This window comes from Eublepharis macularius, chromosome 3 (genome assembly GCF_028583425.1).
Source record: "Eublepharis macularius isolate TG4126 chromosome 3, MPM_Emac_v1.0, whole genome shotgun sequence".
NCBI classification, from domain to species: domain Eukaryota; kingdom Metazoa; phylum Chordata; class Lepidosauria; order Squamata; family Eublepharidae; genus Eublepharis; species Eublepharis macularius.
This window is the reverse complement of record NC_072792.1, coordinates 168,630,254-168,652,088: the sequence shown is the minus strand read 5'-3', so window position 1 is coordinate 168,652,088 and position 21,835 is coordinate 168,630,254. Positions and strand designations below refer to the sequence as shown.

The 21,835-nt window shown below is 45.6% G+C and overlaps 1 protein-coding gene across 2 annotated transcripts in view; it reads left to right on the top strand.

Moving 5' to 3' along the window:
- FAT3 (FAT atypical cadherin 3) overlaps positions 1–21,835 on the top strand; it is a 457,110-nt gene that overhangs the window by 409,440 nt on the left and 25,835 nt on the right. For both annotated transcript variants that reach the window (XM_054973889.1, XM_054973888.1), the window contains 2 exons: positions 10,008–10,142; positions 12,216–12,373. In XM_054973889.1, the coding sequence (XP_054829864.1) occupies positions 10,008–10,142; positions 12,216–12,373 (293 nt within the window). The remainder of the gene's footprint in view (positions 1–10,007; positions 10,143–12,215; positions 12,374–21,835) is intronic.

Here is a 21,835-nt window from a genome sequence, read left to right as displayed (position 1 = left end):
ATGACCAACACAAGACCATACGCATTTCGGCCTCGGTGGTCAATAATACACACTTTTACAAAAAAAATTCCAAACCCACACAGCACAAACTAGTATATATCAGTTCTGGCCTGATGTTATCTCATATATTGTATGGTATGATGTAAATTTATAAAGCAGGCCCCATGGATCCCTTCACAGGGTCACTGCACTCACACAAACCTTTTCATTAATGTTATAATCTGGTGTAAAGTCCCCAGTATTTCTGGATGTGTGTCATCGAACTGTAATTGAAAGCAAATGACACATTTGTTGTATGCGATGGGACTGCCACATTGTTAGAAGTTACGGAGTCATATTCATAAGGAAATAAGTAAAATACTGGGTTTTGAGTTGAGTATGACCCCCATTAGGGAATTCTATTTTGGTAGAAAGGAAGCATAGACATTTTTAAAATAAATACGTAATTCTATCTGTTTGGTTATAATGCAAAAAGAATATCTTGAGAGCAATTGTGTGTTCTGGGTAGCTAATTGTAGCACCCAGGGTACTTTTAGCTTAAAACTGGAAACAGAAATTTTTGCCAAAGGTTGAGGTCTGGTTACATAAGGGAGCTCACAGCACAGGCGAGTGGTGCTTCACGACTAGGGATGCCTGACCCCCACTGGGGGTGGGGGAGCCCCCACTCCCACTTACCTGGCCAGCGGGGGGAGCGCACCTTCCATGTGCACTTCCCTGCAGCTCTACATGCTCCCATGTGCTGCAGCTGCCTGGATTGGTCCTGTTTTGGCCTGGATCAGGCCTGGATTGGGGGCACTGCAGAGCACAGGAGCGCTCCTGCCCTCCACAGCGCTCGTTTTGGCCCAGATTGGGCTTGTTTCGGGGCCGTTTTGGCACGGATCGGGCCCATTTTGAGCCGCTGCAGAGTGCAAGAGCACTCCTGCGCTCTGCAGCGGCCCGAAACAGGCCCGTTTTTGCCTGGATCAGGCCTGTTTCGGGCTGCTTCCTGGAAGTGACGTCATCGTGCTTGCCCGCGCGCCCCCCCCCCCGCCGCCGCCGCAGGTAATTGCCAGGCCCCAATCCCCTGCCAGGAGGTTGAGGAGGCCTGGCAACCCTTTTCACAACCCACCTGAGACTGAAGATTAGTGAGTTCGTCAATGTGGGGAGCCAACCAGGATTCTTAGATCTGTTTTCTTGTGTCAACTAACACGCGTGCTTTAGGAGGAGCCCAATACCCTCCTGCCGCTGCGCATCCTCCCCTAAAGGCAAACAAGCTATCATTTGGACTGCTCATCATCATCCATCTTCTGTTCGAGGAACTCAGGATAAACTCCACAGAGACCCCAGGCAAGGTTCGCAGTTTGAAAACCATTTCATTTATGTTGACTCTGCATCCTGATGTTTAAGGTAACAGCCTTTGCTTGGACCTTGTGACAGACAGCCTAGTGAGCCAGCGGGATGAAAAGCAGAAGGCATCAATGTATGGGGAGCCCAGCGTCCAGGTAAAGGAATGAGCCCAGTCATAACATACAGGCTCATAAAGTCATGGTGATCGGCACCAACACAACACCCAAGCTTGACCGGGATGCTTTTTTTTAAACACCTCCCATTCAGGAGGTGTTTAACTACTTTGCTGCCTGGAATCCACATGGGAGATCATCCAAGTCCTAAGAACAACGCAGTTACACAGCCTTAAGTAGTCCATGACGAGGATCAGTAGAGCCAAAAGTTCTAGTTTCCGGCCCTGCTGGCATTCGCCAGTGGATGTCTCTAGGTTTCTCCTCTGTGATGCTCGGTGTCCAATTGGTAGATCTTACTTGTGCAGATAAGGAATCTCAGCAGCTTACAGGTATAACCCCTTGTCGACAATCTGGCAGTTTAGCAAGGAAGTCTCAGAACACTTTGCTAGCTGGTTTGTGTCTGGAACATCTTCACCAAATGCGAAGAATGTCAGGGGCCGTAGTCGTGCCCGCTTGAAAGGTTTCCAGTGGCTAACTGCATCAAACTGGCAGCTTGTGGCAAGTTGGTAACTCAGCCAGTAATTCAGGACTTTTTCAAAGGCTGCGGTTCTTGCAAGTTCCTGCCATCGTGGGCCCTGAAGGGCTCTCCAGTCAAGGAAGCTGCCTGAAAGTTTCCCTGTGTTGCTGCCAAGACTGTGAGATGTTTGCGCTTCGTCTTCCCAACTTGGAGCAACCCATGAGGAAGGTGGGATGCTTCAGCATGAGATTGACAAGGTTCCTAGTTGAGCTCCTGCCCTGAATTTCAAAAACAGCAGGGGTGACAAGCAGCTGGGAGGCCACAGCCTAATGTGACCGGCAATTGGTGTTTAGTGTCCCCGGTCACTCATTCTGCAGGCCCGTCGAATTCAATTATTAGCTTTTCCACGTGCCGTGGGGCTTCATAGAGGGACTTACTCTGCGTAAGCGGCAACCGTGGCAAAGATTGATTGCAAAAGCTGCCAATTGATTTTATTGCTCTGTGTCAGAGATTTTCACCGGGGGTCAAAAGGTTGTGAAAACATGCAGCGCCTTGTTCCAAAAATCTCGGCAGGGTTGTCTTCCCACAAGCTTATGTGTATGCATGAGTTCCGGAGCCTTTTCGCCCAAGCGACTTGTCTATCTGTCAGCCACAGAGAGGCTTGTTGAAAATTATCGCCTGACATGACATAAAATTTAATTGTGCTCTGAGAACAAATGCGCTGCGCATACAGATCTGGATAGCAGTGCCCGTTCTAACTGGTAGAATCAGATGGACAGCGAAGAACCTCTGTAGAAGCTGTTTTAAGTATCCTGTCTTAACTAAACACACACACAAAGTATTATGTTGCTGCTGTGAAAATCGCGATGCATATCTTTCGAAAAGAAAACCAGACAGGGAGAGCAAGGATTGATTTATTTGTCGGGCCCATGTGGCAATGCTGTTCTGTGACTGGAATTGTCAGTGTGTTGTGCGGCCCGGAAAGCAGCTGTGGGTATTCTGATCCAGACTGAAGTTCTAGCATTGGGAAAGGGGAGTAAATTCTTCCAACTGGGTCATTTCCCTAAGTAGCTCTGTTGTATCTTTTTTTTCCCCCCTAGTGGGCTTAAGCAACTGGAAGGTGAACATTTTTTATCAGGATAATGGCACGAGGAGAATTAAACACACATACACACACCCTTCCTAATGTATGTGGCCCTGATCCAGATCACATACACACAAACAGTTTCTTGGCAGAGGGAGCAAATTACATACCTGAAAATCCAATATCGTTCATAGCTCGGCCCTTGGAAGACACTCCATAGTTTTACTCCGGCATAATCCGAAAACATATCCCCTTGTTACATGTATTGTATTTCCTGAAGTTTGTTTCCTGCCCACAAACCAGAATGCTAAACCGGCTTTAAACTATGGTTGAGAAACCTCATTTGCGGGATGGAAACTCGGTTAATAACCCAGTTTGTGGGAAGGAAAGAAAGTCCAGTTTGCTTAAGCGCCAGCACTGGAATGTCATGGCAAATTACTGTTTGATTCAAGGGTTCCAAAATTTGGAAGGCTTCAATCACACTCTGCGTGGAAGTAGAAGAGGGTGTGAGAATGCAAGCACAGGAAACGAGCCAGGTTTGTGCCCATCATGAACAAACAGGAGGGGTATTGTGACTGTCTGCCTGTAGTCTTGCACTCACTTTCTCCAAACGCCAGAATCCCAGTTTACCCAATGACTGTCCTGAGAAAGTACCGCATAGATATTGAATGAATCGCAGGGGGTCATAATGCCTAATGGCATAGATGCTGTTAGTTTTGCTAAGTTAACGGGATAGCTGGAACGATTATTGTTAGCGCCAGTTCTTTTTTTCTCTGTTTTTTTTAAAAAGAGATGATGATACTCATGATGTTTGCCTCTTTGGGGGATCAAGCCCACGAATTGGAAGAGGTGCTAGTACTGCAAAAAGAGGTGCTGGTGCATACCACCAAAACAAAGCCATGATTGGCTCATGGTGTAATAAAAAGTAATCCCACATAATCAGAAACATTGTGCGTCTTCTTATCATCTGACAGCAATGCTGATTCTGTGAACCCAGGCAGATCACGAGAGGGAGGGCAGGAAGGGTTACATCAGGGCTTAGTTCTCGTGGCCCTTTCTTACATGCCCAGGGAAATGGCGATCACCACTTTGGGGTCAGGAAGCAATTTGCCCCAGGCCAGTTGGGCCAGGGATCCTGGAGGTTTTTTGCCACGTTCTGAGCATGGAGCAGGGGATCACTGGAGATAGTTGTGAATTTCCTGCATTGGGCTGGGGTTGAACTAGATGACCCTGGAGGTCCCTTCCAATTCTATGATTCTGTGATCATATGCCAGAAACCACAATAGGTGAGGACTGCCATTGATATGAGCATTCAGGAAGTATCTTGCTGGCCTGCTGGACACAAAGCACCAGAGTTGCCAGATCTTTGGTGTGATCCAAGAAAGATAATCCTCCAAATAAAAAGTCAGTAACTAGAATTGCCAGGTGTGTTTAGCAGAGAAAGAGCAGGTATTTGCAGATCATACTGGATAAGATCCTACCGAAATTCTTGCATCAACAGAAGGTTCCTTGTGTCACCATGAGGGGAATAGATCAGTCCAACTCATTGCTTATTTCCTTGCTGGAAAGAGCATTGCAACACCATTTCTTTAGCTCAAGCGTTATGTTATGGGCTCGAGAGCAGGCCAGACTCCTTGGTCCGCTGCTCAGTCCCTGTTCCCATCTCTGAACGGCCATTTGTCAAAACCAACCACTGATCCAAGGCCTTACATTGTGAATGATGTATGTTTTTGATGTATGAATGTCTCCGCGTCATGAAAACTTCGTATGCATTTCTAAAAGCACACAGCCAGGTGTAAGAGTTTCCAGTTTGGTCATAGATTCTTATTATTGCACGTCTAGTACTGCAATTTGTTCATAAGTTTTCCACGCATCATTTTGCACAGCAGTGGTAAGGCAGGGCTAGGAGATCTTGGCTGCCTTCGAGACTTGGCAAGCCAGCCCTTGACAAAGCAAAGAGAGATTAAATTGACCGCACTGTGCATCAAGCATCAAGCACAAGCATCTACTGTTGCTGCTGTATTTGCAAGCAGACTGTGTCCACCCTTAGAACCGACAGGAGTGATTTTTCCCACTTCTAGGAAATAGACCCACGGTGCAAACTCACTCAAGCCGCACTTAGAGTGTTTATCTTATACTGTAGTGCTTTAGAGGCTGTCTGTTTGCGATAACTACAAGTGGTTTGCCTTCATGCAAGTTTACAGCTTCCTTTATACGCTGGTAGATAAAGCCAGGGCTTTTTTTCAGCTGGAATGCAGTGGAATGGAGTTCCGGCACCTCTTGAAAATGGTCACATAGCTGGTGCCCACCTCCCACCCCCAATCTCCAGACAGAGAGGAGTTTAGATTGCCCTCTGCGCTGGCGCAGAAGCCAATCTAAACTCCCCTCTGTCTGGAGATCGGGGGGGGGGCAGGGCCACCAGCCATGTGACCATTTTAGCCAAGGGCAATTTAAACTTTAAAAAACTCCCCACTTGTTCCAGCTGACCCAAAGTGACGTCATTGTGCAGTCCTGGGAGCATGTGTGCACTTTGTGCACATGCATATGGTACCAGGGGCACTACCTCCCACCAAGAGTTGCCCCCTGTGCTGGCAACCCACTGAGTTCTACCACCTCTTTTCCCAGAAAAAAAAGCCCTGGATAAAGCTAAATAAAAGAATAAGTTAAATGAGCAGAGGATGTTAGAAGTTTATTCACTAACGAGAAATTTTGATTCACTATGAGAGAGTTACTGTTTTAAGGTAGAAAAGAGTCCAGTAGCACCTTTAAGACTAACCGTATTGTAGCATAAGCTTTTGAAAACCACATCTCTCTTCATCAGATGCATCAGATATGATGAAGAGAGCTGTGGTTCTCGAAAGCTTATGCTACAATAAAGTTGGTTAGTCTTAAAAGTGCTGCTGGGCTCTTTCCTGTTCTGCAATAACAGACTAACGCGGCTAACTCCTCTGGATCCATTGTTTTAAGGGTTACTCTGATCCATTACCCGACCTTCCCAGATTTTTAAAAAGGTTAAATGAAGCTGCACAGCGAACCACTTCACATTAGAGGCTAACAGGAGTACGGAGGGGAAGAGGGTCTAACGGTTTGCCTCCGTGCACTTTTACCAATTGAAAATGATACTCGTATACTGATGCTGTTAAACACAAGAAGCTGCGTTATAATGAATCAAACCACTAAGTCTATCAAGATCAGTGTTGTCTATCTATTCTGACTGGCAGCAGTTGTTCAGAGTCTTAATAAGGTAGGGCCGTTCACATCACCTACTACTTGAGCCTTTAATTGAATGTCGGGGATTTGTTACCCAAAGCAGTCCCCACGCCAAGTGTGCACATGTGAGAGTGTCCTTTACACGTGTAGAGCTGAACATGGATTCTGGGGGATCGTTTGAGTCTGGCGCATACACAAGTTCCCACGTTGGCTTACTAAGTTTCCTAGGGGACAAAAGAAGAAGATGAAGACAGAAATTTAACTATGTTGACCTAAGCAAGATGCAGAATAGCAAAGGGAACGGAATAACAGTACAGGACAGCAAGACTGGACTACTCAATGGCAACAATACAGTACAGTTTACTTGTCGCAATCTGTTCACTCTTACACATTTCCAGTGTTCACTTATATTACTTAAAGCTAATACCCAGTTAAAATGACTTGTGACCAAAACTGTGTTCCTCCTCCATGACTAGTCCAGAGAAACCAACCTGGAGAGAAGAAACAGGTATAGCAAGGCGCCCAAAAAGGGACCAGAAAGTGTGAAGGGGAAGTAGGGAAGGACTTTCAGGAAAGGGATGAAGAGTCCCTAACTGGGGTGGGGGTGCAGCGCTATGGGAGAAGACCCACTGGCTGTAGGGCTGACCAGCCAAAACAGGGAGGGGAAAACCTAAGAAGTAGAAAGAGCTAAAGGGTCAATTTCAAGGAGGGAAGCAGAATCAGAGAAGGGGAATCATACTCTGCCTATCTTGACAAGGAATTTCACTGATTTTGTGCGTAGTGATGGAAGGTGGCTCGGAAGCAGAACCAACTACAAAAATAGAAGGCTTGACATGTCCTTTTTACCCACCTGGATTTATCTGGATTAGATCGGGAAGCAGTGCAGGATCTGGCTGCTCACTGGTGAAATTGGGGGCACATTTGTGATTGGTGGTACTTTAGGATCCAACACCCCATTGGTGGAAAGGTCAAAATCCAAGCTGCCATTGGATAATTCATGCCTTCTATTGTAAAGGTTCTCGTAAGGGATGCACATGAGTAATATAATGGGAAGAGAGATGTCTCTCGTTGCAAACAGGTGAATTAACTTGGGCGGCAGACGTGACTCAGACTAGCTAACAATGTCCAAGAGATGCGTTGATGGCTCCTCTTTGGCGTTTGGTCCGATTGCCCAAGAAGTCTACATCATGAGAGGGATTCTGAGAGGGTAACGCAAGTCATTACGCATTGCTAAGGTGTCAGGACTCTTTGGTGCATCACACAAAAGAGCCTAAGTTAAGGTGTCTTTGAGTACTTATGGCAGCCAGGTTACTTCCACTTGAAAACATCTTAATCAAGAGCCTCTGATGTGATATTGGACCAGTGGATTCATCTGCATTTCTGACTTTGCTAGGCCTGAAAATATAGGAGTGCAAAAAGACACAGATCTCAGTGGGAAGGGCTATGAAGTAAAAGATAACAACAAACTGTGCTTGTATATCACCCTTCTGGACAGATTAGTGCCCACTTAGAGCAGTGAACAGTGTTATTATTATCCCTACAATATAGCTGGGGCTGAGAGGAGTGGCTTACCCAAAACCACCTACTGAGCTCATGGGAGCAGTGGGATTTGAACCAGCAGAGTGCTGATTCACAACCCAACCACATAACTACGATGCTGCAGCAGCTCTCAGCCTGGGACTGTCTACTTGTAAAATCATTGTTCTACCAGTGAGCCATGGCCCCACCTCAATGTACTGCCCGTGTTTCTTTTTTTCTTCAAGGACTAGCAACAGTGTGGAGAGGCCAGTTTCAATGGGGCAGCCCCCCAAGAGCCTGGATCTGCACCAGCCCATTTTATCAGCATTTTGGCTACAGATACATATTCTGTTAACACAATATGTTCAGAATTTTTAGAGGTTTGTTATCTCTGCTGCTTCTTTTGTCTTCCCGGGTTTCTCCCTCCCCCTGGTGCTCTGGATGCAAGCCTGACAGAAGCAAAGAAACATCTCGCTCAGGGAGCCTCTCCATCTTTCTAAATTTGCGCTTAACTGCATGAGCATACCCAGGAGTCTCACAAGCAGCAACGTGGGTCGAAGTCAGCCCTCGCACACATTCATTTCCTCTGATTTCCTTTGGCTTAACAACCTGGGAAGATTGATGCCATATGTTGTAAAGGCTCTATCAGATGTTGTGAGGTCCTTCTGGGGGCAAATGGTGGTTCTTTCTCTTCTTTTAGAAAAGGGCTAGCTTGACCTCAATATATTGCTAATATATTGAGATGAACAGAACTGGGTGGTGTTAATAGCCCTTTGGATGGATGTAGAGCTATGCATGTAGAGCTCCTCTGAATTGGAGAGGTCTCAAGCATTGCCCTTGCTCCGAACGGGTTCTGGAGGGAGCTACACTGAAAAGAGAGCCCAAAGTGCTGTCTGTTGTGGAGCAGTGTTTATGGAAAGAGGGATCTCTCGTTTCAGCTCAGCCCACAAATGTACGGTGTAGCCCTATCGTGATTAGAAAAAAGCACTGGCGAAGAGAGCAGTGTTGCGCAAAGTATGTGTGTGTTATGTGCCATCAAGTCACCTCCAACCTACGGCGGCCCTATGAATGAAAAACTTCCAAAATGTCCCTATCATTAACAGACTTGCTCAGATCCTGCAAACTGGAGGACGTGGCTTCTTTTATTGAGTCAGACCATCTCATTTTAGGTCTTCCTCTTTCCCTATTGCCTTCCACTTTTCCTATCAATAGTTACCTCTTAAAAGGGAAGTGGGAGGGGGGAGAATTTGCCTGCAAGAGGGGAGCGGTGAGGAGGGAGGAGAACAGCAGACTGAAATGAGGGGAGGTCCATACTGTCCTATGGAGGCATTCCCAGTCTTTCTAATGGAGACAAAGATATTTCTGCACCAGCACTCAGAATAATAGGTATGAGTTCAGCGAAGGTGTTGGCAGAGCAGATCTTTGCCCACTTTCCCCAAGCAGCTGACCATTTATCTTGGAACTCTTCTCTGAGGATCAGGAGAACTCTGCAAGCAAAACGTGCTTCAGGACAGAGAGGAATTAAATATAATCACTCTCTTTTCCCCTCTTCCATAGATGCAACCGGTGAATGAAAGAGAGAAAAGGGGGCAATTTTGGAGGTTTTTAAGCAGAGGCTAGATGGCCATCTGACAGCAATGCTGATTCTGTGAACCCAGGCAGATCATGAAAGGGAGGGCAGGAAGGGTTACATCAGTGCTTAGTTCTCGTCATGGCCCCTTCTTACATGCCAAGGGTAAGGACGATCACTACTGTGGGGTCAGGAAGCAATTTTCTCCAGGCCAGTTTGGCCAGGGATCCTGGAGGTTTTTTGCCATCTGGGCATGGAGCAGAAGTCGCAGGGGGTGTGGGAGGGGAGGTAGTTGTAAATTTCCTGAGTTGTGCAGGGGGTGGACTAGATGACCCTGTAGGTACCTCCCTATGATTCTGTAATTCTGTGAGTTTTACTTGATTCCCCCTTGTTGCTGTAGCGCGCTCCCCTTCCATGCATTTGGCTTGTGAGTTTCAATGAACTGCCAACTCTTTCCATGAACTCTTTCTGTGGATCCAACCCAGTGGCATGCAAGCATTGGGGGTTCCTCCAAGACAGCAATCTTGATGCAACGAGAAAGATAGCAAACTTTAGTTCCTTCCTGCCTAGAACACAAAAAAGAGATCCCCAGTGCAGCATGCTCCTGAGGGAGCTTTTACTTTCTGCGATTAATAAGGTTGGGATTGTTTTCTTTCCCCCCTCAAACAGGAGGATTGTGTCCAGGCGCCAGTGACCCTTGCACGGACAAGCCCTGCCCCGGGGATATGCAGTGCGTGGGCTACGAAATCAACCGAAGGCCCTTCATCTGCCAGTGCCCTCCTGGGAAGCTTGGAGAGTGCTCAGGTACTTGTTCTGTATCAGTTGAAGACTTCATAAAACAAACAGTGGACGAATTTGTCCCTGTTCTCCTGGTTCTCTTCTCTTTTGATCTTCCAAGGGCAAGCGTGAAGGTTTCGGGGTGACCATTTTCTCGGCTGGTGTTATATTTGGGGAGGGATGGTTTGATCATTCCTGGACTTGTTGAGCACCCAGCATAACAAAGGTCTTCTCAGTATTATGGCACGTGGGGGTGGGGGTGGGAATTCAACACACACATTAGTATTTTTTCTTTTATTGAAAGCTTCATTAGGCAGGGAAGAGGGGATCTTGTCATTAGGTTTGGATATGCACTAACAAGCAAGAAGACACTAAATCCAGAGAGGCAACAGATTCATCACCTTTGGGAAAAGTCAATGTGGACTAATAAACAAGTACTGAGCTTAGACCAGTAAGATCTGAGTTCAGACCACCGCTGGTTGACATACCACAGAGTGATTTTTGTGAGGATGCGTCAGCCACGAAGGCAGATCAGTAAGTAATAGCTCACGATCTATCACATTTTTACGCACACACACCTTCCTCCAAAGACCTCAGCACAACAGATGTGGTCCTCTCTTCCTCCACTTTTTCCTCACAACATCCCTGTGAGGTAGGTTAGGCTTTGGCCTCTCTGGTCCAAGGTGAGCTGCATGGCTGTGAACTGATTTGAACCTGGGCCTCCCCAGTCCATCCAACACTAACCATCCGGCACTAATAACCACACCACATTGTCTTTCAAGCAGCAGCTCAGGCTGCACTGAATGCCGTTGAGGCCAAAGTCAGAGGTTATATGGGAACCCACTCGGCTGTTTGCAGCATCTGATCCTTGCTGGGGTGAAAGCTGTAATTTGCCCTCCAGCCCTCAGTAGCACTGCCGAATGTGGGCCAGCAGTTTCTCTACTTGCAGGCTGCATGGAGTCCACTGACAGTGTCTGTTATTCAAGACCTTCCGGAGCTCAAGACATCAAGACTCCTCAACCTTTTTCAGCCTGTGGGCACCTTTAGAATTGTGACCCAGGGTGGCGGGCGCTGCAGCAAGAGGCAGAGCCAGCCACACCATATCAAGAAGTGAGGTCATGCATAGCAGCTCTTCAACATTTCTGGCAGAAACTGTGTAACAGGTGCCTTTATGAACATACTGTTTAAAAATATTTTCTTGCCTACCTTCAGTCATGCACTGAAGATCTTTGTGCTGAGGTGGTGGCAGCTGCCAAAGCAAGTTTTTAAAAATTTGCCCAGCAAATCAGAAGCCCTACTGGGCCAAAGCCACTTTCTGGAGGGTGTCAAGAAAGGTGTCAGCAGGCATCATGAGGCCCCTGCCTTACACAGTCCTGCACAAGATGGGGCCATGTTCAAGGGCTTAAGAGCCCCCATCTTTTCACTGCCTGCCTGGGACTGCCAAAAACACAGCCAGAAGGGCCGTCCCACAGCATATAACTGCTGCACTGTATTTGGCTCAATAGGTCACCAGTTGTGCAGGCTTCCCTCAAGTATCCCAAAGTTACACAGTAGAAAAATTATAAATATTATTTTTACTTCATTTATACCCCACATTTCTCTTCATTGCAGATCCAAAGTAGCTCACATTATTCTCATTTCCTCCATTTTTTTCCCTCAAAACAACCCTGTGAGGTAGGTTAGGCTGAGGGTGTGTGATTGGACCAAGGCCATCCAGCGAGCTTCCAGGGCAGGGTGGGGAATCAGTCCTGGGTCCCCCAAATCTGAGTCCATCACACTACTCCTTAACACCATATTCTGTTATCTGCCACAACTCGTCTAATTTGATCCACAGCAATCATGCCTATCAAGGAACAAATTTCTCCCGTTATTAGCGAATTAATCTTCTTTAACGTAAGGCGCATACTGCAGAATACAACAGAGACGGGTTTTTAATCACTTGAAGATGGGCTCCATTTTGAACGCCGTTCCTTATCAGCCTTGTTAACCAAGCATGTTCCTTAATTAACTTTTTTCCCTTGGCAGCAGCAGGATAATCTGCCTCTGATTTCAGGACGTAGAAGTAAACGGCTGTGTCTTTTCTCCAAACGGTTATTTCAGGACACACTTCCCTTAGCTTTGCTGGGAATAGTTACATCAAATACCGGGTTTCTGAAAATAGCAAGAAGGAGGAATTCAAGCTGGCTCTGCGTCTGCGGACACTCCAAAGCAATGGGATTATCATGTACACCCGAGCAAATCCCTGTATCATTCTGAAGGTAATTAAAACAAGTTTATCTTTTCCCCGCAGTTATTTTTCTTGATTATATGCTTTCCTCTCGTCGGACCCTTGCTATCGGGAATGCAGTTCCCATTTTAGCTGTGGATGCAGAAAGTAAAGCAGGCCTCTTCCGGAGGATAATGAGGAAAGAAACCGCAGTTTCAGCAACAATGAGGGAAGGATTTCATTGTCCCTGTTAGCAGTATTTCTATTAAAGTAAGTTCCTTGTGGGTGTTATGTGCAATAGGAAGACCAGGCAACTTACATGCTGGCAGTGTCTACTTAGACAGCTTTTGGATAAAAAGGTTTGTAGTAGACTCTTGTGTCTGTTGCAGGGCTTTTTTTCTGGGGAAAGAGGTGGTGGAACTCAGTGGATTTGCCCTAGGAGAAAATGGTCACATGGGCTGGTGGCCCCGCCCCCTGATCTCCAGACGGAGGAGAGTTGAGATTGCCCTCGGAGGGCAATCTCAACTCCCCTCTGTCTGGAGATCAGGGGACGGGGCCACCAGCCCATGTGACCATTTTCAAGAGGTTCCGGAACTCTGTTCTACCGCGTTCCAGCTGATAAAAAGCCCTGGTCTGTTGTCACCCTAAAAATAGGGAATATGTTAGCCCCAAAGGCCTGCCTAACCATAGATCCTTGAATTCAGGAGTGGGGGACTAGCCTCATACGGTCCTACCTTTTCATTTATTAGTGAAGCTTTTGCACAGTGTCTTGTCCACTGAGGAACTGCTGCTTTAGAACTATCATGGAAGACGGTCATGTTGTGAAGGATTCTGAGTCATGTTCTAGCATGTACACACACACACACACGTGCAGTTCATGTGCAGCCCCACCCAGGGCCTTCAGACCTCACTGTTGCCCCATGGAGAAGGTGGGCTAAAACACACCCAGCATATCCACACATTCCAGGGGAAGGCTGGTAGTAGTTGGCAAGGCACCTTGTAGGACACCTTGTAGTGGTTGGCGAGGCACCGTTGTCACTCAACAAAGCACCAGATAAACTTTTAAGGAAGTCACGTGTTTGAAAATGACTCCACTGGAGAATGCCGCCCTTTTCCTAAATGAACTCATCAACCTTTTAAGACCCTTATCGAGGGTTCCCTGTTCTGTCTTCCCTGAGGAAGAAGTAGGAGTGGCAGTTTCAGCACCTTCCCTCTCTTTAGTCCACCTGGTCCCTCAACCACAGGAACAGCAACTTCCCCAGGTTCAGAAAGGACTGATGGGGGGAGGGGGCAAGGCAGAGATGCAGATCTTTAAAACAGCTTGCATTAATTCATATCTCAGGAAGTACCCAGGCTGGGCACTGACAATTGGGAGCAGAGTGAAAATCAGAATGTACTAGATACTAAGAGATTTGTGTATGGATCCCCTTTTAAATGCTTTAAAAAAGTACGTAGGGCCTTGGATTCAGATTGGGGCTCTGCAGCGGGGTGGGTATTTAACCCCCCTCCCATGGTGGCGTGCAGTTTCCATTACTGATAAGGTTGCCAGTCCCCAGGTAGGGCCTGGAGAGCTCCTAGAATTACAACCAGTCTCCAGACCACAGAGATCAGTTGCCCTGGAGAAAAAGGCTGCTTTGGAGGGTGGACTTTGTGGCATTATACCCTGCTAAGGTCTCTCCCTTCCCCAAATCCCACCTCCCCAGGTTTCACCCCCAAATCTCCAGGAATTTCCCCTCCTGGAATTGGCAACCCCAATTATTGAACAGAACCCCCACCCCGCCCCCCACACACACACATTGTTGCAGACCCTCAAAAGGAAAAAGAGAGGCTGCTTCTTTTAGTTTTACTTTTCTTTTGCTGCACTCCCAGCATTCGGAGGACACATAATAGCACAAGATATTACAGTTGCACAGGATATATCAAAACAAAAACTAGATTTTGATATATTTACCAGTATAAAGAAATCCAGCCTAATTGCAGCCATTTCTGACATTTGTCAGAGCTGACTCAGATGTAATGAGGAGCACGTGCTACGGTACTACCTGGTGGATCACTGATTTGGAAGCGCCTTGTTGTCGTACGCTTCAAACTGAAACAAAGGCAACGGGTTTTTCAAAAACTGCTGCTAACACACAGTTCTTACCCTTAACAAGCCATCCCAGGCATAGAGTGATTTCTTATGTTGGTACTGCGCGAGAAAACTTCCCGTTGCAGCTCAAAATTTTTTAAAAGGGGAATGTGAAGCCCTTGGAAGCAGAGGTCAGTGTCCACACAAGCTGATATGGATATTCCCAATGATAGGTTTGAATGCCAAGTGTGGGAGCAGGCTCATCAAGAGAAGTACTAAAATAGCATACACCCCTTCGGCGTCCGTTTGAATTGAGTAAATCCATCAATCTCTGCTGGATCTTGCTAGGTGGGGTGAGCCGTACACACTGAAAACTTGGCTGTGCCAAGGGTCCTGCTACACCTGTGCAAACCCTGTAAGAACATTAGAAAACTCACACAAAGGTTTGTCTAGTTCAGCATCCTAGTTCCCACAGCAGCCAAGCTCCAGAAAGCCCACAAGCAAGGCACAACAGGTTAGGCCTTCCCCTACTTTTGACCTAGCAACGGGTCTTCAGAGATACACTGCCACTGAACATGAAGGTTCTATTAAGCCATCTTGACTAATTGCCGTAGATGGGCCGCTCCATGAATTTGTCTAATTCTTTTTTTACATCATCTACAGTGTCGGCCATCACCATGTTATGTGGCAACAAATCTCATAATTCTGCATTGTATTAAGAAATACTTTCTTTGGTCCATCCTATAGCCCTTTTGTATAATTAGATGCCCTTGATTCCTAGTATTATGGGAGAGGAAGAAAAGTTATAATCTCTTCACTTCCTCCACATTTTGCATAATTTTATAAACTTGCCTCTCCTTCGTTGTCTTTTTTCCTATGAAAAATGCAAGAGCCCTGCTGGATGAAACCAAAAATTTCATTGTAATGTTGACATACTTGTAAGCAGGGTGGGTAAAAGAGGACGTTGTTTGCCAGACACAGTTGTTCATGTATTTCCTTCTAATAACAAAGTTTGTGCTTATCAATAAGGCAGCAACTGGAGCCAGTCGCAGACGGCATATTGGTGTCTGCGTACTTGGAAGACTCCCCAGGCAGAAATACAGAAATAAATATTCTTTTATAACTTCTTTTTAAAGCACGCTCTATTCTGGTTAGGAGTTAGCATGCTCAGAAGTCTGTAGAGTAGGCCAGGAATGTTGAAGACAGTTGATCACCAGTTAAAGAAAAAAGGAAAAAAGAAGTGGAAATTGGCCTGTTCAAGTTTGTAAGAGTTTATTGGATCCTGGGGGAGAAGCTGTGGGTCAGGACGAAATTTCCCAACTGGTTACCTCCCTGCCCTGTGGTTCCTTATGGGTCCCTAACTTATCATCATTATTCTGTAAGCGATCTACTTTGTGAAATACAGGTCAGTAATCACTTTCTTTAGCATAAGAGAAGGAATTTTTTTCGGGACATGCACAAGAGCAGGGCCATAAAACAAATATGACAGATCTCCCCAGCTGCTCCAGAATTACAAATACTAAATCTTAAATCATAGGGTATATTTTGAAAGCTTCCCTCAAGAACTGCGGAAGGTATTATGTTAAATCTAAGAAGGGCAAGTTAATTACATGGTGCGAAGCCAGTGATGTCAGTTCTCAGACCCACCTCTTGACTTAAACTTGGCATGCCAAGGGCCAGCTTTGAAATTGGCCAGAAGAAGCAGTAAGTAAACATCTATTACCCTTCTTTTGCATTAAACCTTGGCTGTGGCTGCCCTGGAATTAAAAAAACAATCCAGCGCAAAAAAAAGTATGGTTGGTTCCTCTTCCTAACTCTGTTACAGCAGTGATTTTCAAACTAAATTGGCTCTGCTCTAATAAACTGATTTTTGGAAGTCTGTTATCAGCCATAAACAATAAGTTAATCCAATAATTGAATAGAGTTAGACCTTCTGTTGAATAGGAAATATGCTAATCTTGCAGCGCTCAAAAATGTTTTAAGTGTGGATTTAGGATTTGCTAGCATGATACGCAAAATATCATTCTCTTTAACATATCAAGGAGAGGGCTTGCTTAGAAAGTACATCCCTGACATGCTAGCTTTCCTTGTGCAGAGAAATTTTCTTCTGGGGTGTTTTTGAAATGAGCAGGGCTCCCCCATGTATTCCACGGCAAAATCCTTCCTGTGGAAGGATTCTAATGACATGCCAGGCTGCACAATTGAATTGCTTGGCAGCTTTATGGCATGATCCAAGAATTCATTGGCACTTCCTCCTAGGAAATATGTACATCAATGTAAGCTCTCTGAAGGATGAGTGGTCCTCAACAAGAAAGCATCAGACCCAGGAGTCACTGGGAGCCATGTTAGGGGGCCAAGTCTGAGGCACCAAGTTACGTACTGGCAACTGACAAGTATAAAATTGATCATGAATGGAGTCCCTGTGGGTTTTAGACAAGACATCGGAGAATTATGATCCAATCTATCATAATTTTAATCTTTTGATAGCAACTTTGAGGAGAGACAAATTGGATTAGGAGTGTAGTGCTAGGGGGTACTCATATGTTTTAATAACATAACAACAACAACAACAACATTCGATTTATATACTGCCCCTCAAGAAATGCCCACTCAGAGTGGTTTACAAAGTGTGTCATTATTATCCTCACAATAATCACCTTGTGAGGTGGGTGGTAGCTGTTGCACAAAATTCTGTACCTTATCTTTTTTTAGCTCAATTAGTAAAGGAGAATATGCTGGAGTCCAATAAGGGAATAAACATAGGCCTTTATTGCTTATAAGCAGGGCTTTTTTCCTGGAAAAAGAGGTGGTGGAACTCAGTGGGTTGCCCTCAGAGAAAATGGTCACATGGCTGGTGGCCCCGCCCCCTGATCTCCAGACAGAGGGGAGTGTAGATTGCCCTCCATGCCGCCGAGCAGCGCGGAGGGCAATCAAAACTCCCCTCTGTCTGGAGATCAGGGGGCGGGGCCACCGGCCATGTAACCATTTTTGCCGAGAGCAATTTAAACTTTAAAAAACTCCCCCCTTGTTCCAGCTGACCCAAAGTGACGTCATTGTGCGGTCCTGAGTCCCACCACTGAGTTCCACCACCTCTTTTCCCAGAAAAAAAGCCCTGGAAAGGCACATGAAAATATTCTAGTCCACTGAATTCACTTCCATCATAGCTGAGAGAGCTCTGAGGGAGCTGTGACTGACCCAAGGTCACCCAGCTGGCTTCAAGCAGAAGATTGGGGAATCAAACCCAGTTCTCCATATTAGAGTCCTGCCACTCTTAACCACTACACCAAACTGTTTCGCTGTTGAGGCGTCCCTAGCCTCTGGGAGTGATTTACATTGGGAAAACAGCATGGGGAAAGGGGAGAGGAGGAGTTAACCCTTTCATTCTTACCATTGTGGTCTTGATTGGTCCCTCCACACAGCTCGGAATGACGTACACGGCTCTCCCCATCTCCATTTTGCCTTCATAGCTATCCTGTGAGGCAAATTAGGCTGAGAGACAGTGTGACCCCAGGTTACCCTGTAAGTTTCATTACTGAGAGCTAAGCTACAGGAGACGCCTGACACCGGTTGGACACTTGTCAGCTTCTCTCAAGTTTTGATGGGAAATGTAGGCGTCCTGGTTTTACAGTTTGGCTCTCCATTACAGCTGCAAGACCAGGATGCCTACATTTCCCATCAAAACTTGAGGGAAGCTGACAAGTGTCCAACCTGTGTCAGGCGTCACCTGTAGCTTAGCTCTGAATTGGGACTCGAACCTGGGTCTCCTACTGTTAAATGCTGCCCCTCATACCTTAGTTCTTGTAAGTATAGCGGCTGTCTAGGCAGTGCATCCATTGCTGGGCTTTTATCATTTCAAGTGAGTATCAGATGTATCAAATATCTGAAAGTTCTCTCCTTCACCTGAAATATTCTTTCAGGTACAAAACTAAGCATATCAGGGGAAACCTTTCTTCCTAATATGTGCGTGTGTTTGCGTGCGAGCATTCAGACTTCTCCCACCTTCATCCTGAAATAAGATGACCCAGCAGTGGATACGCCACTTCAGCGCATCTGTTTTAGCTCTTAGGGTCGAAATAGACATCATGACGAGCGAGTAAGAGAAGTGTGACTTCTGTGATTCTCTTGCTGGGAACATCCATGAAAGCCGCCCCTGACCTCTCGCTCAGAAGTCTTGATCTCCCTCATTCAGTTCAAGGTGACAGGAGCCTCTAATTTCAAATGGAGATCAGGAAATATCTACTTGAGGAATTAAAAACGTCTCTAGAACTCTACCTTTACCCATGGCAGCATTTGGCAGTATGTGTGTGTGGCTTTATTCAGTAAAACACAGTTCCCATTTGTGCGGGCTGGCCATATGTTTCCTCAGTCAAGACTTGCCTGAAACTTCCATCGCTTCAAGCAACGAGGAGCTTTGGATGAGATCCCAGGTGTGACAGGAAACGGGGAAAGTAATATTTTAATTAAATGTACCATTTTTGCTCAAATGAACCTGAAATGTAATCCCACTAACTAAATATTCCCCTCGATGGATGGGTAGGCACCATTTTGTATTCATGGGCTGTGACTGCAGATGGACTTTGCAATCCCATGAGGTCCCCAGAGGACCATTTGCTCGTTTTATTGCCAGCGTCGATATGCAGAAATGGAAGATAGCCAAGCACCTTAGCTAGGCTAATATTCTGAAATGATGTATGATGCCCATTCATCTCATTTTGCTTATTTGGTGAAGCAATCAAAGCGTGCCAATTTGTGTAACCCCTTAGAGCTTTCCACCTAGCCTCCTGCATGGTCAGTTTGATGAGGTTTTATGTACATTACGTATTTATCTCTGGTGCCAGCCCTTGCCCCAGGGTTCCCCAAAAATCCTGGCACCAAAATTATGTAATGAATAGAGAGGGGCAGTTAGAAGCTGTTCGGAAATGCCCCCTGCCAGCTTCCCCATCCACAGCATAATGGGGCATTCGTGCACATCGTGGGTTTTCCCCAGCTCCTCTCCGATCTTTCCCAAACTTGCTTTGCTGCAAGATTTTGGGAAAGACGGCAGCAATCGCTGCTCTCTATTGTGGAAAAATTCAGATTTTCCTGGTTCCTCTCACATGGTAGCCATTTCCCCTGCCTCTGTCCCCATAACTGCCATTTTCTCCCCTCGTTTTTACAAAAACTGGTGATTTAATTTTGTTTTTATTTCTTTCATTTATTTTAGTTCATTTATATTCTGTCTTTCTCCCCAGTGGGGACCCAAAGAGGCTTACATCAGCCTCCTCTCTTCCACCTTTTCTCACAACAATTCTCTGAGGTAGGTTAGGCTGAAAGGGTATGACTGGCCCACAAGCGCCCAGCAATCTTCCATGGCAAAGCGGGGATTCGAACCTGGATCTCCCAAATCCTAGTCCAACACTGTAACCACTACATAAGACTGGTACCGTCCAGTCCAAGTCCAGCATTCTAAACAACATACATGTGATGTTCTCTAAGTTCTCAGTTTTCATTTTTTTAAAAATCTAAGTAGCCCCTTTTGTCGCAGAGATAGATGTATCTCAGGGAATTCAGAGAACACAAATTGTCATAATATTGCGACAATACAACAATATTCCATTACTGAATTAAAAAAACAAACAAACCTAAAACAGCTCCAGTGTCGGGGGGGGGGGGCTGCTGCCAGGGGGAATGAAGCAGAGAAACTACAGGGAAATCTGCCACTGCTCCTTTGTTGCAATGGCGCAAAAGCAGCAGCGGGGAAAACACACAAGTCTGTCCGTGTGTGAAAATCACCTCTGTCAAAGATTCCCAAAGGAAAAGAGTCCACTGTGTAGATACATATTTTTATTTCATTCATTAGGATGCCATGAATTAAGAAAGACAGGAGAAAGTGTGCCCGTTAGCTGCACCACAATCGGGGCAGAACTATCGGTTCATCAGAGTAAAGAGTCCAGTAGCACCTTTAAGACTAACCAACTTTACTGTAGCATAAGCTTTCGAGAACCACAGTTCTCTTCGTCTGATGCATCTGATGAAGAGAACTGTGGTTCTCGAAAGCTTATGCTACAGTAAAGTTGGTTAGTCTTAAAGGTGCTACTGGACTCTTTACTATTTTGCTACTACAGACTAACATGGCTAACTCCTCTGGATCTATGACCCAGAGCCTCTTTTCTGGGCCACATGCTGTAACTACAGACATCCCCATGCAGACATGTATTTTTGAATTTCCTTTGTTTTCTGTCTGTTTTCATTTCTTTCTCCTTTTATTATTTTGTGACATTAGCTGAACCTAGTATTCTAGGATACCAGCCAAAAAGAACTGCTCAGTGAATCGTTCACATTTATAGAAACCACACCTAACATTGTTACAACTTGTAACAATTCATTATATTTTAAAGGGTGGGGTTGCAGCAATTAACTAATTTGTTTTTGTAATTAGCCTCAATATCAAATCTGGTGCCGTTCTCGGTTGAAGTGAGTGCTTTCAAAATACTAACTAATATTAACTAATATTTGACCAGTTGGCTAACCAAATCTTTCTGACACATCAGTTGTCCGATCCTAACCATGCTTCAGTGTTGTGCCCCAGTAATTACAATGAAGAAGGAAATGAGATCTGATATTGTTAATTAAATGGCAATTTACACTGGGGATAGTGGAAAGGGTCTCTGGAACACAGGTAGAATTTAACATATGGAAAATTCCCTCCGTGCAGACGCACTCCAAGAATGATATCCACATCAAATATTTATGTCTTTCTTCCTCTCCAGACTAACAGTGAAATCCTAAGCAGAGTTACTAGAACTTTAGCTGGACAAATCCCCCATTTGAGATCTCACACATTGCTACTTGGGGCTACCAAGAATCAGCCAGTTCAGCAGCCTGACTTCCTCTAGAGTAGGAGTTGTCAGTACTGCCTAGATGCCTTGCCCTACTTGTCCACTCTGTGCCCCAGTGGATGGGAGCTGTGGTCCCCAGTTGCACGCTTCCCCCTCCTTAGGGATCACTTCTCTTATACATGCAAAGAAAAAAAATTACTAATTCCTATTTCCCCCCTACTTTTCATGTATTGGCTATTTAATTAATCCTTTCTTGGAGCACAATTACACTGTTGCGCTCAAGCGGAACAGAAAATAATAATTAAAAAGTTCCACGCTTGCAAGCAAAACAAGTTCATGCTCCCCCCGCTTACTATAAATGTCCTTTTAATTAAACACTTCCTGATCTCGTTTCCTTTTGCAGTGACTGTCTAAAAATAATGGGAGAAGATGCACAGCAGGACATTTTAAAATGTCAGCACAGTTAGGAAATTGTGGGACATGACAAGCCGCATCACCAACACTCCTGCTGCCAGTAGTATTGGTAACGTTTTTGCCAGTCCGTAGTAGAAAGGCTAGCACAGCCGTTCAGTTCAGAACTAAAACTATTGCCACAAACCAGCTCTGAAAAAGACAGGAGGAAACATGG